The sequence below is a fragment of the Glandiceps talaboti genome, chromosome 2 (assembly GCF_964340395.1).
Source record: "Glandiceps talaboti chromosome 2, keGlaTala1.1, whole genome shotgun sequence".
NCBI classification, from domain to species: domain Eukaryota; kingdom Metazoa; phylum Hemichordata; class Enteropneusta; family Spengelidae; genus Glandiceps; species Glandiceps talaboti.
Window position 1 is genome coordinate 2,268,532 of NC_135550.1, and position 17,276 is coordinate 2,285,807.

Genomic DNA, 17,276 nt, shown 5'->3' on the forward strand with positions numbered 1-17,276 from the left:
TAGCCTACTAGGTTGTTACTTGTAACTTTTACAGTCTACTTAGAATGACTAAACATGACATAGGTACTAGCCTACTAGGTTGTTACTTGTAACTTTTACAGTCTAGTTAGAATGGCTAATTACAGTCTCTTTGTTGCCATGAGCACATAATAGTTTGCCACACAGATTTCTAAAAGCAAGCCTGTGTACATTAATAGAGATGTCTGGACCTGATTAAAGATTTGTAAAGCCTGATTAATTTAAAAACAGTATTGTTGTACATACCATGTTTGTAATAGTAGCTATATTATGATGAATACAACATTGTATTGAATGCATCTACCATCATACTGATTTTCTAGTCAACTCACAAAATGAGAAACTAAGACTTGTATTTTGGTCAAATGTGTTGAAAACTAAATTTAAATTGTAGTTGTAATAATTTGTGTTCACTTTATCAACAGAACATGATGAAGACCGAGGTCAGAATATCATAGAAAATGTGAATCACTGTTCAGCAAACATAGTATCATTACTACAAGAACACAGTCTAGGGCTTGCCTACACCCTCAAGACAATATTGATTTGTTTGCAGTATAGAGCAAGTCGAACTACAACACATGCTGTAAGTAAAATGTACTCTAAGTGAATGGTAGTGTAACATGTAGGCGAGTCAAGGTCCAATGAAGCTAGCAAATAATTTGTGACAGCACTTATTATCTTTTCTGACTGCAAAAGCAGACAAAAGGAGTAGCGTTGTATTTTACTGTCATTAACATATTTTATTATAGACACAGACCTTCATATTCCCAGGGTGTGACGTCAAAGTATAGTACTATGAAATCCATACATTTCATATTACTATATTTTGACGTCACAGTATAGTAATATGGTCAGAACTACTTTGAATTATTTGTAAACATCATCAACCTGTACAGTTACGATGTTGTTTGAAAATATGGTTTCCTTGCTATTCATGGATTGCCAAACATCGACCATCATCATCCTCAGTGTAAACAGTGAACAATCACCTTTCGTACGTACAGCCACTAACATATGTAGACATGCTAACATCAACATCGTAAAAACTTCCACTTGTGATTGTTGCGCAACACAGTGAAATTGTTGTCCGTTAAATTCAACTATTGATAGAATTTTTAAATGACTTTTGACAAGGTGTTTTTGAAAATTTCACAATGTTTTTGACGTTTTAACTTGCCAGTGTTAATGTATTTAGCGTATGACTCTGAGCCGAGTTCTATGCATAAACCGGTGTAGGCATCCATTCGTTAGTCAGTCTCTCGATATGTCTCAATTTTTCTGATGAAAGTGGCTATATTTTGTCAAAGAATTAATCACTGCTCTTGACAAACGTCCCGTTGTTGGCAAAATGTTCCCTACCTGAAAGTCTGTGGTGTAATTTTACTGATCTCAACATATACATTAGTAGTAGTAGTAGTGACGGCAGCTGTCACAATGGCGACTACATTCTGAAAACTGAATGAACGTAACAGCTGAGTGCTGTAGCCCCATCACTTCATAAAATTAATGCACGTTCAGCGTAAGTTTGAGAATATTTTAGTTTAAAATTGTCACTATAATAGAAAAAAATAGTGGGTCTATGTATATAATAAATAAATAATCTCCCGGTATTTCTCATTCATGCTACGTCATCTCAGATTCATGATTCCCCTATTTCTGTATCCATCCGAGCCGATACGGCCGACATGAGGGGAATCATGAGTCTGAGATGACGTAGCACGAATGAGAAATACCGAAAGATTATATATAAGTATTTCATGTCTCCCTTACAGACAACTGAATACTGCAGGTCTAGATAAAATCTTAAAACCAACTCATTTTTCATTTCATCTTGTCTCTCTACAGACACCTGACAGTGATACAGATTTAGATGATGTAATGAAGCTGTGTATAACACATTCTAATCTTGCTGTACAAAAATATTCTTTGAACCTGCTTCATAAAGTAAGTATTATTAACTCATCATTCATTATCAATGTGCTATCATAATGTACTGTAAATTTCAATCCAGAGTCACCCATTATAATTAGTACTGTAAATTTCAATCCAGAATCACCCATTATAATTAGTACTGTAAATTTCAATCCAGAGTCACCCATTATAATTAGTACTGTAAATTTCAATCCAGAGTCACCCATTATAATTAGTACTGTAAATTTCAATCCAGAGTCACCCACTATAATTAGTACTGTAAATTTCAATCCAGAGTCACCCATTATAATTAGTACTGTAAATTTCAATCCAGAGTCACCCATTATAATTAGTACTGTAAATTTCAATCCAGAGTCACCCACTATAATTAGTACTGTAAATTTCAATCCAGAATCACCCATTATAATTAGTACTGTAAATTTCAATCCAGAATCACCCACTATAATTAGTACTGTAAATTTCAATCCAGAGTCACCCACTATAATTAGTACTGTAAATTCCAATCCAGAGTCACCCATTATAATTAGTACTGTAAATTCCAATCCAGAATCACCCATTATAATTAGTACTGTAAATTTCAATCCAGAGTCACCCATTATAATTAGTACTGTAAATTCCAATCCAGAGTCACCCATTATAATTAGTACTGTAAATTTCAATCCAGAGTCACCCATTATAATTAGTACTGTAAATTCCAATCCAGAGTCACCCATTATAATTAGTACTGTAAATTTCAATCCAGAGTCACCCATTATAATTAGTACTGTAAATTTCAATCCAGAGTCACCCATTATAATTAGTACTGTAAATTTCAATCCAGAATCACCCATTATAATTAGTACTGTAAATTTCAATCCAGAGTCACCCATTATAATTAGTACTGTAAATTTCAATCCAGAGTCACCCATTATAATTAGTACTGTAAATTTCAATCCAGTCACCCATTATAATTAGTACTGTAAATTTCAATCCAGAGTCACCCACTATAATTAGTACTGTAAATTTCAATCCAGAATCACCCATTATAATTAGTACTGTAAATTTCAATCCAGAGTCACCCATTATAATTAGTACTGTAAATTTCAATCCATAGTCACCCATTATAATTAGTACTGTAAATTTCAATCCATAGTCACCCATTATAATTAGTACTGTAAATTTCAATCCAGAGTCACCCATTATAATTAGTACTGTAAATTTCAATCCAGAATCACCCATTATAATTAGTACTGTAAATTTCAATCCAGAATCACCCATTATAATTAGTACTGTAAATTTCAATCCAGAGTCACCCATTATAATTAGTACTGTAAATTTCAATCCAGAGTCACCCATTATAATTAGTACTGTAAATTTCAATCCAGAGTCACCCATTATAATTAGTACTGTAAATTTCAATCCAGAGTCACCCACTATAATTAGTACTGTAAATTTCAATCCAGAGTCACCCACTATAATTAGTACTGTAAATTTCAATCCAGAGTCACCCACTATAATTAGTACTGTAAATTTCAATCCAGAGTCACCCATTATAATTAGTACTGTAAATTTCAATCCAGAGTCACCCATTATAATTAGTACTGTAAATTTCAATCCAGAGTCACCCATTATAATTAGTACTGTAAATTTCAATCCAGAGTCACCCATTATAATTAGTACTGTAAATTTCAATCCAGAATCACCCATTTTAATTAGTACTGTAAATTTCAATCCAGAGTCACCCATTTTAATTAGTACTGTAAATTTCAATCCAGAGTCACCCATTATAATTAGTACTGTAAATTTCAATCCAGAATCACCCATTATAATTAGTACTGTAAATTTCAATCCAGAATCACCCATTATAATTAGTACTGTAAATTCCAATCCAGAGTCACCCATTATAATTAGTACTGTAAATTTCAATCCAGAGTCACCCACTATAATTAGTACTGTAAATTTCAATCCAGAGTCACCCACTATAATTAGTACTGTAAATTTCAATCCAGAGTCACCCACTATAATTAGTACTGTAAATTTCAATCCAGAGTCACCCACTATAATTAGTACTGTAAATTTCAATCCAGAGTCACCCATTATAATTAGTACTGTAAATTTCAATCCAGAGTCACCCATTATAATTAGTACTGTAAATTTCAATCCAGAGTCACCCATTATAATTAGTACTGTAAATTTCAATCCAGAGTCACCCATTATAATTAGTACTGTAAATTTCAATCCAGAGTCACCCATTATAATTAGTACTGTAAATTTCAATCCAGAGTCACCCATTTTAATTAGTACTGTAAATTTCAATCCAGAGTCACCCATTTTAATTAGTACTGTAAATTTCAATCCAGAGTCACCCATTATAATTAGTACTGTAAATTTCAATCCAGAATCACCCATTATAATTAGTACTGTAAATTTCAATCCAGAATCACCCATTATAATTAGTACTGTAAATTCCAATCCAGAGTCACCCATTATAATTAGTACTGTAAATTTCAATCCAGAGTCACCCACTATAATTAGTACTGTAAATTTCAATCCAGAGTCACCCACTATAATTAGTACTGTAAATTTCAATCCAGAGTCACCCATTATAATTAGTACTGTAAATTTCAATCCAGAGTCACCCACTATAATTAGTACTGTAAATTTCAATCCAGAGTCACCCACTATAATTAGTACTGTAAATTTCAATCCAGAGTCACCCATTATAATTAGTACTGTAAATTTCAATCCAGAGTCACCCATTATAATTAGTACTGTAAATTTCAATCCAGAGTCACCCATTATAATTAGTACTGTAAATTTCAATCCAGAGTCACCCATTATAATTAGTACTGTAAATTTCAATCCAGAATCACCCATTATAATTAGTACTGTAAATTTCAATCCAGAGTCACCCATTATAATTAGTACTGTAAATTTCAATCCAGAATCACCCATTATAATTAGTACTGTAAATTTCAATCCAGAATCACCCATTATAATTAGTACTGTAAATTTCAATCCAGTCACCCATTATAATTAGTACTGTAAATTTCAATCCAGAGTCACCCATTATAATTAGTACTGTAAATTTCAATCCACAGTCACCCATTATAATTAGTACTGTAAATTTCAATCCAGAGTCACCCATTATAATTAGTACTGTAAATTTCAATCCAGAATCACCCATTATAATTAGTACTGTAAATTTCAATCCAGAGTCACCCACTATAATTAGTACTGTAAATTTCAATCCAGAATCACCCATTATAATTAGTACTGTAAATTCCAATCCAGAGTCACCCATTATAATTAGTACTGTAAATTTCAATCCAGAGTCACCCATTATAATTAGTACTGTAAATTTCAATCCAGAGTCACCCATTATAATTAGTACTGTAAATTTCAATCCAGAATCACCCATTATAATTAGTACTGTAAATTTCAATCCAGAGTCACCCATTATAATTAGTACTGTAAATTTCAATCCAGAATCACCCATTATAATTAGTACTGTAAATTTCAATCCAGAATCACCCATTATAATTAGTACTGTAAATTTCAATCCAGAGTCACCCATTATAATTAGTACTGTAAATTTCAATCCAGAGTCACCCATTATAATTAGTACTGTAAATTTCAATCCACAGTCACCCATTATAATTAGTACTGTAAATTTCAATCCAGAGTCACCCATTATAATTAGTACTGTAAATTTCAATCCAGAATCACCCATTATAATTAGTACTGTAAATTTCAATCCAGAGTCACCCACTATAATTAGTACTGTAAATTTCAATCCAGAATCACCCATTATAATTAGTACTGTAAATTCCAATCCAGAGTCACCCATTATAATTAGTACTGTAAATTTCAATCCAGAGTCACCCATTATAATTAGTACTGTAAATTTCAATCCAGAGTCACCCATTATAATTAGTACTGTAAATTTCAATCCAGAATCACCCACTATAATTAGTACTGTAAATTTCAATCCAGAGTCACCCACTATAATTAGTACTGTAAATTTCAATCCAGAGTCACCCACTATAATTAGTACTGTAAATTTCAATCCAGAATCACCCATTATAATTAGTACTGTAAATTTCAATCCAGAGTCACCCATTATAATTAGGACTTTGTACACAAATGATTATGTTTCAGTGCATGGACAAATAAGTTTAGAACTTAGAAGGCTTTTGATGTGATAAATCACTGTTCTAGTTTCAACAGGCATTTTGAGCAAAGAATTCTATTTCAGTAGCTATGTCAGCATTCAAGAAATTAAGCCTGCCAATGGTCAACACGGTGTACAACAGATAAAACATACCATATGCAAGCACAATAGTAAATATGCATAAAATTAAGTGAAATATAAGAAATTATGAAATTCCCATTGTTTCAATTTAACAAGGTGCAAACATATTTCTCTTTCAATTTAGACATTCTGTACATCCACATCTGCCAGTGTCTGAAATAAACATAAGACACTTGATTTATACAAATGAAATGTACAAATATCAGACCCCAGATTATACGAATGAAATGTACAAATAACAGACACTTGATTATACGAATGAAATGTACAAATATCAGACCCCAGATTATACAAATGAAATGTACAAATATCAGACCCCAGATTATATGAATGAAATGTACAAATATCAGAACCCAGATTATACGAATGAAATGTACAAATATCAGACCCCAGATTATATGAATGAAATGTACAAATATCAGACCCCAGATTATACAAATGAAATGTACAAATATCAGACCCCAGATTATATGAATGAAATGTACAAATATCAGACCCCAGATTATACAAATGAAATGTACAAATATCAGACCCCAGATTATACGAATGAAATGTACAAATATCAGAACCCAGATTATACAAATGAAATGTACAAATATCAGAACCCAGATTATACAAATGAAATGTACAAATATCAGAACCCAGATTATACAAATGAAATGTACAAATATCAGACCCCAGATTATATGAATGAAATGTACAAATATCAGAACCCAGATTATACAAATGAAATGTACAAATATCAGACCCCAGATTATACAAATGAAATGTACAAATATCAGAACCCAGATTATACAAATGAAATGTACAAATATCAGACCCCAGATTATACAAATGAAATGTACAAATATCAGACCCCAGATTATACAAATGAAATGTACAAATATCAGAACCCAGATTATACAAATGAAATGTACAAATATCAGACCCCAGATTATATGAATAAAATGTACAAATATCAGAACCCAGATTATACAAATGAAATGTACAAATATCAGACCCCAGATTATACGAATGAAATGTACAAATATCAGACCCCAGATTATATGAATGAAATGTACAAATATCAGACCCCAGATTATACAAATGAAATGTACAAATATCAGACCCCAGATTATACGAATGAAATGTACAAATATCAGAACCCAGATTATACAAATGAAATGTACAAATATCAGAACCCAGATTATACAAATGAAATGTACAAATATCAGAACCCAGATTATACAAATGAAATGTACAAATATCAGACCACAGATTATATGAATGAAATGTACAAATATCAGAACCCAGATTATACAAATGAAATGTACAAATATCAGACCCCAGATTATACAAATGAAATGTACAAATATCAGAACCCAGATTATACAAATGAAATGTACAAATATCAGACCCCAGATTATACAAATGAAATGTACAAATATCAGACCCCAGATTATACAAATGAAATGTACAAATATCAGAACCCAGATTATACAAATGAAATGTACAAATATCAGACCCCAGATTATATGAATAAAATGTACAAATATCAGAACCCAGATTATACAAATGAAATGTACAAATATCAGACCCCAGATTATACGAATGAAATGTACAAATATCAGAACCCAGATTATACAAATGAAATGTACAAATATCAGACCCCAGATTATACAAATGAAATGTACAAATATCAGACCCCAGATTATACTAATGAAATGTACAAATATCAGAACCCAGATTATACGAATGAAATGTACAAATATCAGACCCCAGATTATACAAATGAAATGTACAAATATCAGAACCCAGATTATACAAATGAAATGTACAAATATCAGAACCCAGATTATACAAATGAAATGTACAAATATCAGAACCCAGATTATACAAATGAAATGTACAAATATCAGACCCCAGATTATATGAATGAAATGTACAAATATCAGAACCCAGCTTATACAAATGAAATGTACAAATATCAGACCCCAGATTATACAAATGAAATGTACAAATATCAGAACCCAGATTATACAAATGAAATGTACAAATATCAGACCCCAGATTATACAAATAAAATGTACAAATATCAGACCCCAGATTATACAAATGAAATGTACAAATATCAGAACCCAGATTATACAAATGAAATGTACAAATATCAGACCCCAGATTATATGAATAAAATGTACAAATATCAGAACCCAGATTATACGAATGAAATGTGCAAATATCAGACCCCAGATTATACTAATGAAATGTACAAATATCAGACCCCAGATTATACAAATGAAATGTACAAATATCAGAACCCAGATTATACGAATGAAATGTACAAATATCAGACCCCAGATTATACGAATGAAATGTACAAATATCAGACCCCAGATTATACGAATGAAATGTACAAATATCAGAACCCAGATTATACGAATGAAATGTACAAATATCAGACCCCAGATTATACAAATGAAATGTACAAATATCAGAACCCAGATTATACGAATGAAATGTACAAATATCAGAACCCAGATTATACGAATGAAATGTACAAATATCAGACCCCAGATTATACTAATGAAATGTACAAATATCAGACCCCAGATTATACAAATGAAATGTACAAATATCAGACCCCAGATTATACTAATGAAATGTACAAATATCAGAACCCAGATTATACGAATGAAATGTACAAATATCAGAACCCAGATTATACGAATGAAATGTACAAATATCAGAACCCAGATTATACGAATGAAATGTACAAATATCAGACCCCAGATTATACAAATGAAATGTACAAATATCAGAACCCAGATTATACAAATGAAATGTACAAATATCAGACCCCAGATTATACAAATGAAATGTACAAATATCAGACCCCAGATTATACGAATGAAATGTACAAATATCAGACCCCAGATTATACGAATGAAATGTACAAATATCAGACCCCAGATTATACTAATGAAATGTACAAATATCAGAACCCAGATTATACGAATGAAATGTACAAATATCAGAACCCAGATTATACGAATGAAATGTACAAATATCAGACCCCAGATTATACGAATGAAATGTACAAATATCAGAACCCAGATTATACGAATGAAATGTACAAATATCAGACCCCAGATTATACGAATGAAATGTACAAATATCAGACCCCAGATTATACAAATGAAATGTACAAATATCAGACCCCAGATTATACTAATGAAATGTACAAATATCAGACCCCAGATTATACTAATGAAATGTACAAATATCAGACCCCAGATTATACAAATGAAATGTACAAATATCAGACCCCAGATTATACGAATGAAATGTACAAATATCAGACCCCAGATTATACGAATGAAATGTACAAATATCAGACCCCAGATTATACGAATGAAATGTACAAATATCAGACCCCAGATTATAAGAATGAAATGTACAAATATCAGACCCCAGATTATACGAATGAAATGTACAAATATCAGACCCCAGATTATACAAATGAAATGTACAAATATCAGACCCCAGATTATACGAATGAAATGTACAAATATCAGACCCCAGATTATACAAATGAAATGTACAAATATCAGACCCCAGATTATACGAATGAAATGTACAAATATCAGACCCCAGATTATAAGAATGAAATGTACAAATATCAGACCCCAGATTATACGAATGAAATGTACAAATATCAGACAGCAGTGTTCGCGGTTACGCAAAAAAGTGCGTATTATACGTAGTTGAAATTTTTCGTACGTATTTTTTTGATGGCAATGCGTTTGACTGTACGTAAAATACTGGCGTCTATTAGTATTATTAGGGCAATTTTGATAACGAAATGGCGTTTACATGTAATACTAATAGTCCCTCCAACCAACGCACAGATACAGCTTGAAATTGCAACATGTTGGCAAATTTTCTGACGCGATTTTTGCTTTTTGAGATTGCGACCCAATAACAACTAGCTATTCCGTCACCGTGGTGTTTCATGAAATTGTAAATTGTAACAGTTTGAGCAAATTATTTCGCGCGATTTGTACATGTGTCTGTCTATCACTGACACGACAGCGTGTGTGATGAAAAGCAGCGTAGCTACCTGTAACTGTTGCCACCATAGGTCATAGATCATGTCAAAGCAATCCTCGTTGCTGTCTTTCAGCTTTAGTACTTCTAGCAAAAAAACATCGGAAGCATCGCAAGATGAATCTAGTTCAAGTTCAAACAGCAAAAGGGCCGACATGCCAACCCAGTCTACTTCAGAGTCTACCAGTGCCACGACGTGCACCTCTACCGTGTCCACGGAGACATCGACGTCGACAGCAGTAAAGCGTAAGCGTAAGCAACCCGGTACGGGAGAAAGTCACACTGAGTTTCAGAGCAGTTGGAGCACCGAGTTTCCATGGCTTCGTTCACAAGTTCAGACCATCGGTAATAGTGACAAAACAAAACTTCTACTGTTTTGTATGCTGTGTGAGAAAGCAAATAAGAGGAACGCGTTTACTCGCGGGTCTCCAGATTCACAAAAATCGGCGATAAAGCGTCATATGAAGACCGATGACCATCGTGAAGCTACAGTGGTGAGACCATCACAGAATTTAATGCGCAACTTTTCAAGTAAAGGACTTTCCGAAAGTAAGGACAAACAGCGAGCAGTTCTTCGTACCGTCTATTACATGGCTAAGGAGGAGATACCCGACCGAAAATTTGTCTCGTTGATAGAACTGCAATGTGAAAACGGATGCGAATGTTTGAAAACGGAGACTTATACGCACCACGACAGTGTTACATCCATGCAAAGAGCATTAGCTGACACAGTACGTGAAGAAATTTCTCAGAAAATATCGGATTCGCCATTTGTTGGCATACTCGTTGACGAAACAGTCAATGTAACAGTTCATAAGAAGCTGATCATATTTCTGAAAATCGTTGATGATGGAAAACCCCGTACTATATTTATTGGGAACTACACTGTTTTAAACGGTACTGCCGAAACAGTAGCTGACAAAATGTTAGAAGTGCTCGGTGATCATGGAATTGAAATATCGAAAGTCATGGGTCTCGGCTCTGACGGGGCTTCCGTCATGACGGGTAGACATAACGGTGTCGGCGTACGTTTGAAACGTCAAAACGTATATCTTATCCATGTCCATTGTGTCGCACACCGGTTGGCACTTGCAGCAGCCGATGCTAGTCGCAGTGTAAAGAAAATTACCGAGTATAAAAAGACCGTGAATAACATTTTCAACTTTTTCAAGTATTCTGCCACACGATACCAGAGATTGCGAGAATTAAATAAAATTCTCAATACCGAAGATGTTCTGAGTTTAAAGGAGCCATGCTCAGTGCGATGGCTTTCTTTCGGCCGAGCCGTCAAGGGAATTTATGATAACTGGCCAGCGCTTGTCATGGAATTCGACGAAGAAGCATCTCAACGTGACAACGCAGTTGCTAGCGGTCTTTTAAAGCAGATCAAACAGTACTCGTTCCTGGCCATCACGCATTTGCTGATGGACGTACTGCCAATCATCAATCATGGACCGCTGCAATCTTGTATTCCAACGAGAAGATGTCAACTTGGCTACTATCGAACCGATGGTCCAATCAACTATCGCATCCCTACAGCTTTTATTAGAACCGGACAGTTTAGGCGAACATGAGACCATGCTTACGAGGGAAATTGATAACAATGTGTATCGTGGTCATTCTCTGACTTACACAGCTGCAAATCATATCCAAGGTTATGCAAATGTAAGGCGTGGCTTCATAACGCATCTAATCGAACGACTGCAAGCACGATTTCCCAGTGAATATACCGATTTACTAACGTGCCTCGATAAAGTTCTAAATGCTAGCAAATTTCCAGATCGCGATGTTGAGATCCGTGATTACGGTACAGTGTCTCTGGCAACACTGATAGCCCACTTTGGTGCTAATCGCGTTGAAGATGGCGTGCCAATGGTAGCCCCAATACATGGGCCCGATTTGCAAGCCGAGTTTACTCAAATGAAACTGACTTTGCGTGCCCACGGACGACCCAATTTCAGTGAATCTTGTCGTATTCTGATTACCGACTATGCAGAGCTGTTTCCAATGTTCCGTTTGTTAGCCTGCATAGCTCTAGTGATTCCGGTTTCTTCCGTGCCCTGTGAAAGGGGATTCAGTTGCCAAAACCGCGTACTCACGACACGACGTAATCGACTTGGCGACGAGCATGCTGACGATCTGATGCTACTTACAATGGAAGGACCACCGGTTGTAGAGTTTCGTTTTGATCGAGCAAGGGAAATTTTCACTTCTTGTGCAAAGAGAAATCCAGTTAAATTCTAGAGACACAGTAACATTTTTTATAATTATGAAGTTTTACAACTGTTAGGTTACAATGTTAGTTACCATGCCAAGCTGCATGCTGTCAGTGTGATCAAGTTGTGATCATCTGTCAAGTTGTGATCAGTTTCGTATAATTTATATTTTTCATTAATTTACATGTAAAATGTATTTCTCTGTATCAGTATGAATACCTGTACATCAAAAATTCATGTTATTAAAAATGTCCTCTTCATCGTAAACATTTACTATGAGTGTCAACAAAATTAATTACGACATTTTTGCCCATGGTTGAATGCGGAAGTAGCCTGTACGCATTCATATGACGACGATACGCTATTATGCTTAGCCTTTGCGTACGTGAAACGCATTGTCAGAATGTCGACCGCGAACACTGAGACCCCAGATTATATGAATGAAATGTACAAATATCAGAACCCAGATTATACGAATGAAATGTACAAATATCAGAACCCAGATTATACGAATGAAATGTGCAAATATCAGACCCCAGATTATACGAATGAAATGTACAAATATCAGACCCCAGATTATACGAATGAAATGTACAAATATCAGACCCCAGATTATACGAATGAAATGTACAAATATCAGACCCCAGATTATACGAATGAAATGTACAAATATCAGACCCCAGATTATACGAATGAAATGTACAAATATCAGACCCCAGATTATACGAATGAAATGTACAAATATCAGACCCCAGATTATACGAATGAAATGTACAAATATCAGACCCCAGATTATACGAATGAAATGTACAAATATCAGACCCCAGATTATACGAATGAAATGTACAAATATCAGACCCCAGATTATATGAATAGAATGTACAAATATCAGACCCCAGATTATACGAATGAAATGTACAAATTATAATACACATTCCTAATGTAAATGATGTACAGTAAACAAACCACCAAGTACATCTAGACCATGGTTTGAATTTCTTTGCTATAGGCTGTCCTCCATGTAGACACTTTGACATTTACTTTACAATCAGGTATCTACACCAACTAATCTTTTGTCATTTATTTTCAGATATTGGGCAGCAAAAAGGTAGATGTGGAGCTAGCATTTGGATTTTCAATTGTCTTACCACAACAAAAAACACTGGATAAATTACAAAGTATCTGTTCATCAACAGGACATAACTACACCAAAATTATGGTCAGTATTGAGAAAATGATACTGTACAGTGTTCATGATAAGGGTCGTAAGAAGGTAAAATCTAATGAGTTTCCCCATGTCATTTTACCTGGGTTTCCCCATGTCATTTTACTTTGGTTTCACCCCTAGTGGCCAAGCTATACAATATTTTGTCTTTCCTTTTAACTATCACCCCTTGTGGCCAAGCTGTACAATATTTTGTCTTTCTTGTTGACTATCACCCCTTGTGGCCAAGCTGTATAATCTTTTGTCTTTCTTGTTGACTATCACCCCTTGTGGCCAAGCTGTACAATATTTTGTCTTTCTTGTTGACTATCACCCCTTGTGGCCAAGCTGTATAATCTTTTGTCTTTCTTGTTGACTATCACCCCTTGGGGCCAAGCTGTACAATATTTGTCTTTCCAATAACAAGAATATGGCATATTGTCATAGTCATTCTGTACAGACAAATACCCACCTTTTAGCTTACTTTTGGGTGTCCCTCTGCTTCCCCTTGTGTAATTGCCAAGTAGATAAATTTGTGCTCACTGCACCCTGTGGGCCATCCCCTAGTGGTCACATGACCCTGACTAGCCAATCCCCAGTATTCCTTGGCAAATCAATGAATTTCGTAGAATAGCTAAAGGACTCTGCGAGTTTTATCCTCTTGTGCCAAAATTGACACGAGTTATCTCCTAATAAGCGGTGGACACTTTGCTGAATACCTCAGGATTTCAGCTAAATCGTTCCTTTTTATTCTCGTGTGTTGCGTCTACGCTTCGTGGACACCTTATTTTTCTCAAGTTCGTTGTCGCCTCATTTTGGTAAATCGGGCGCCATTGTTGTACTTGTATATTTTTTTTTAGCATTTGAACTTCCTTCACAATGTCGGATCAGTCTCCCATAAGTAAGTGTGGCCACCCCATCGTTGCGGGAGATGGCCATGATCTTTGTGCGGACTGCAGATCCTGTCGGCCCGACCAGACATGCGATTTCTGCAGTAACTGGACCGATCGTCAGTGGAAAAAGTTTTCAGAAAGACGTAGCGAGATCGATGACGTCATCCCTCAACGCGCGTCTTTGCTAGTCGAGCGGACTTCCTCTACGGTAAGTACTTCCAAAGAAGGTAAGTCCGTTTCTCCTTTTCAGGAAAACCGCCTTTTTCAAGGCGACAGTTTTACCTCCATTAGGGATCCTGGAGTGCCTGCGGTTGTCGCCGCACCATCCCGGTCGAACCCACCCACATAGGGATTTATGCTCCGCGGAACTCGATCTATCGCCCGATAGACGGGATCCGTATTACCTCCCTCGGCGTTCCCAGCCCGATGACAGACAGGTTCGCCCGATCAAAAATACGATCGTTCAGGGAGAGGCAGAACGTATCCCCACTACAGAGGTCAGGGACATTTCCTTTGGTCAAGGTCAAACCACTGCTGCAGTACGTAGTAATTTACCACAGGCGGCAAATTCGAGGGGGCAGTCCAGATACTGGACACCCATCGAATCTGTGACCGACCAAACAGGAGTACAACCTGGAGTTTATTTCCCTCCTAGGGGACACTCTTACGTTCCTTATAACCAATTTTCTGTGACAAACCCTCAGTATTTCAGTCAGTATACAGGGGTTCATCCACAGATGACTGGGAACACTGCCTTTGTACCACAGGGAGCAGTACCCTATTTACCACATGGAACAGCACCCTCTATGGTACCCAGTGTTCCCAATGCCTGGCAGCAAACCATTCAACATGGTCTTCAAGGGCGGACTCCACCTGTTACTAACCCCACACCGGGCCTAGTGACAATGAGCCCCCACCCCCAGGGGAACCAGGAGGCCGAAGCAGGAAGTCAACCTTCACCCTCTCGGCCGTCTCGTTCCAGTAGTAGGTCTACTACTCGGGATAGAGCGTCATCATCCGATCATTCCGTCTCAGGGTCAAGACACGGTGATCGGTCACGCTCCCCACATAGAGACCTTCCAGATCGTTTTGATCGTTTAACTCGGGAAGGACGCAGGTCTCCACAGGTATCTAAGGATGTGTTGGAGATCCATGCCTCTGATGATGATTTTAGCGACATGGAATCCCGTTCTGAAATATCAGTCGGGACAGCCAGTCGCTGTCCGTCAGCTGCCACTACTCGTGATGAAGTGGCCTATGAAGAGTTAATTTCATGGATTTACGAGCAGTTTCCCGACTGTAAACGGCCGGCTCCACCCAAGCCGCTTGAATCCCAAATGTTTCAGTCGCTGGGGGAGGAGTCGCGAGCGTCATCTTACCCTACTACGTCTCTTCCTTGGGCCGATTCAGTCTCGTCTCGACAAGGACAAATTGAGAACGAACTGGAAGGTATGGACGACAGGGATCCCCTTCCACCGGGTCGATTCCCATGGTTCAAATCCAGGTCAAAGTCTTACCAGGTTCATACATCTGAACCATGGCTAGGGTATCCAACGTTGGAGAAGGAAGCAAGGTTAGTTGACGACAACTATACTGCTTTCAAATCTTATATGGTTTCTCGCTCCTTCGTGAGGTCCATGGGTGAATCGTTGTCTAAAAACATACGCATTCTATCACACCTGGACTGGTTTATCGCCACAGCGATTGAGTTGACTAAGAGTGGTCCTGTGTCAGACACGCAGAGCAAACTCCTCCGTCTTTTTCGCTCAGTAGTGACGAGTGTGACATCTCACAGACTCGTCATTACATCAGCGGGCATCGCTCATTTTGTCAGAACGTGATGCCTTCCTTGAGCGACTAGCACCAAAGTACACCCCCGAACTAAAACTAGAAGCTAGGGCTAGCAAGACAAGCAATTCTAGATTTTTATTTGGGGGCTCGCTGAGCGAGATGGCTAAGCAAGCTCTGACCGCAACTTAGAGGGATGCAAGATTTACAAAACCTCCTCAATTCCAGGCCACTGCTATGCCTAAAGCGTCTATGTTTACTCCGACTACAAGACAGCAACCACAAACTAGTGGATACAAGCGTCGAAGTCAGAGTAAGAAACGCACCCGTAAACCCAAACAGGTTCAGGCTGCAAACACTAGACGCTCTAGTCAGCCGGGTAAGCCGTCCACTTCCTCGACCAATCAAACACAGGGGTCAGGAAGTCGTCAGCAGTTCTCCTGACTTCCTTCCCGACAGGACCCTGAACCCCACGGACAGCGGTCCAGTGGGGGGGCGTATAAGTTTATACGCAAAACATTGGGAATGCATTACGTCAGACGAATAGATTTTGTCTACCGTAAGAGAGGGTTACCGCCTATCTTTCGTACGCGATCCCCCTCTTTCGGTCGTACCGTTTGTTACTCCAGTTCCAAGACTGGCCAGTCAACGAACGGCATTTCTGGAAGCTATCGACTCCCTAATAGGCAAAAACGCAATAAGGGAAATCGATGCCCCGTCATCGGGACCCGGCTTTTACAGCCACTTTTTCCTGGTTCCAAAAAAGTCGAGGGGATGGCGTCCGATACTGAATCTATCCACTCTCAACAAGTACCTGCGAGTGCCCAGATTCAAGATGTTAA

The 17,276-nt window shown here is 36.9% G+C and overlaps 1 protein-coding gene across 1 annotated transcript in view; it reads left to right on the top strand.

Annotated features, from left to right (window-relative positions):
• LOC144453510 (kinetochore-associated protein 1-like) overlaps positions 1-17,276 on the top strand; it is a 158,937-nt gene that overhangs the window by 52,267 nt on the left and 89,394 nt on the right. Inside the window, exons 18-20 of the mRNA XM_078144822.1 lie at positions 444-604; positions 1,867-1,965; positions 13,640-13,768. Coding sequence (XP_078000948.1) covers positions 444-604; positions 1,867-1,965; positions 13,640-13,768 — 389 coding nt within the window. The remainder of the gene's footprint in view (positions 1-443; positions 605-1,866; positions 1,966-13,639; positions 13,769-17,276) is intronic.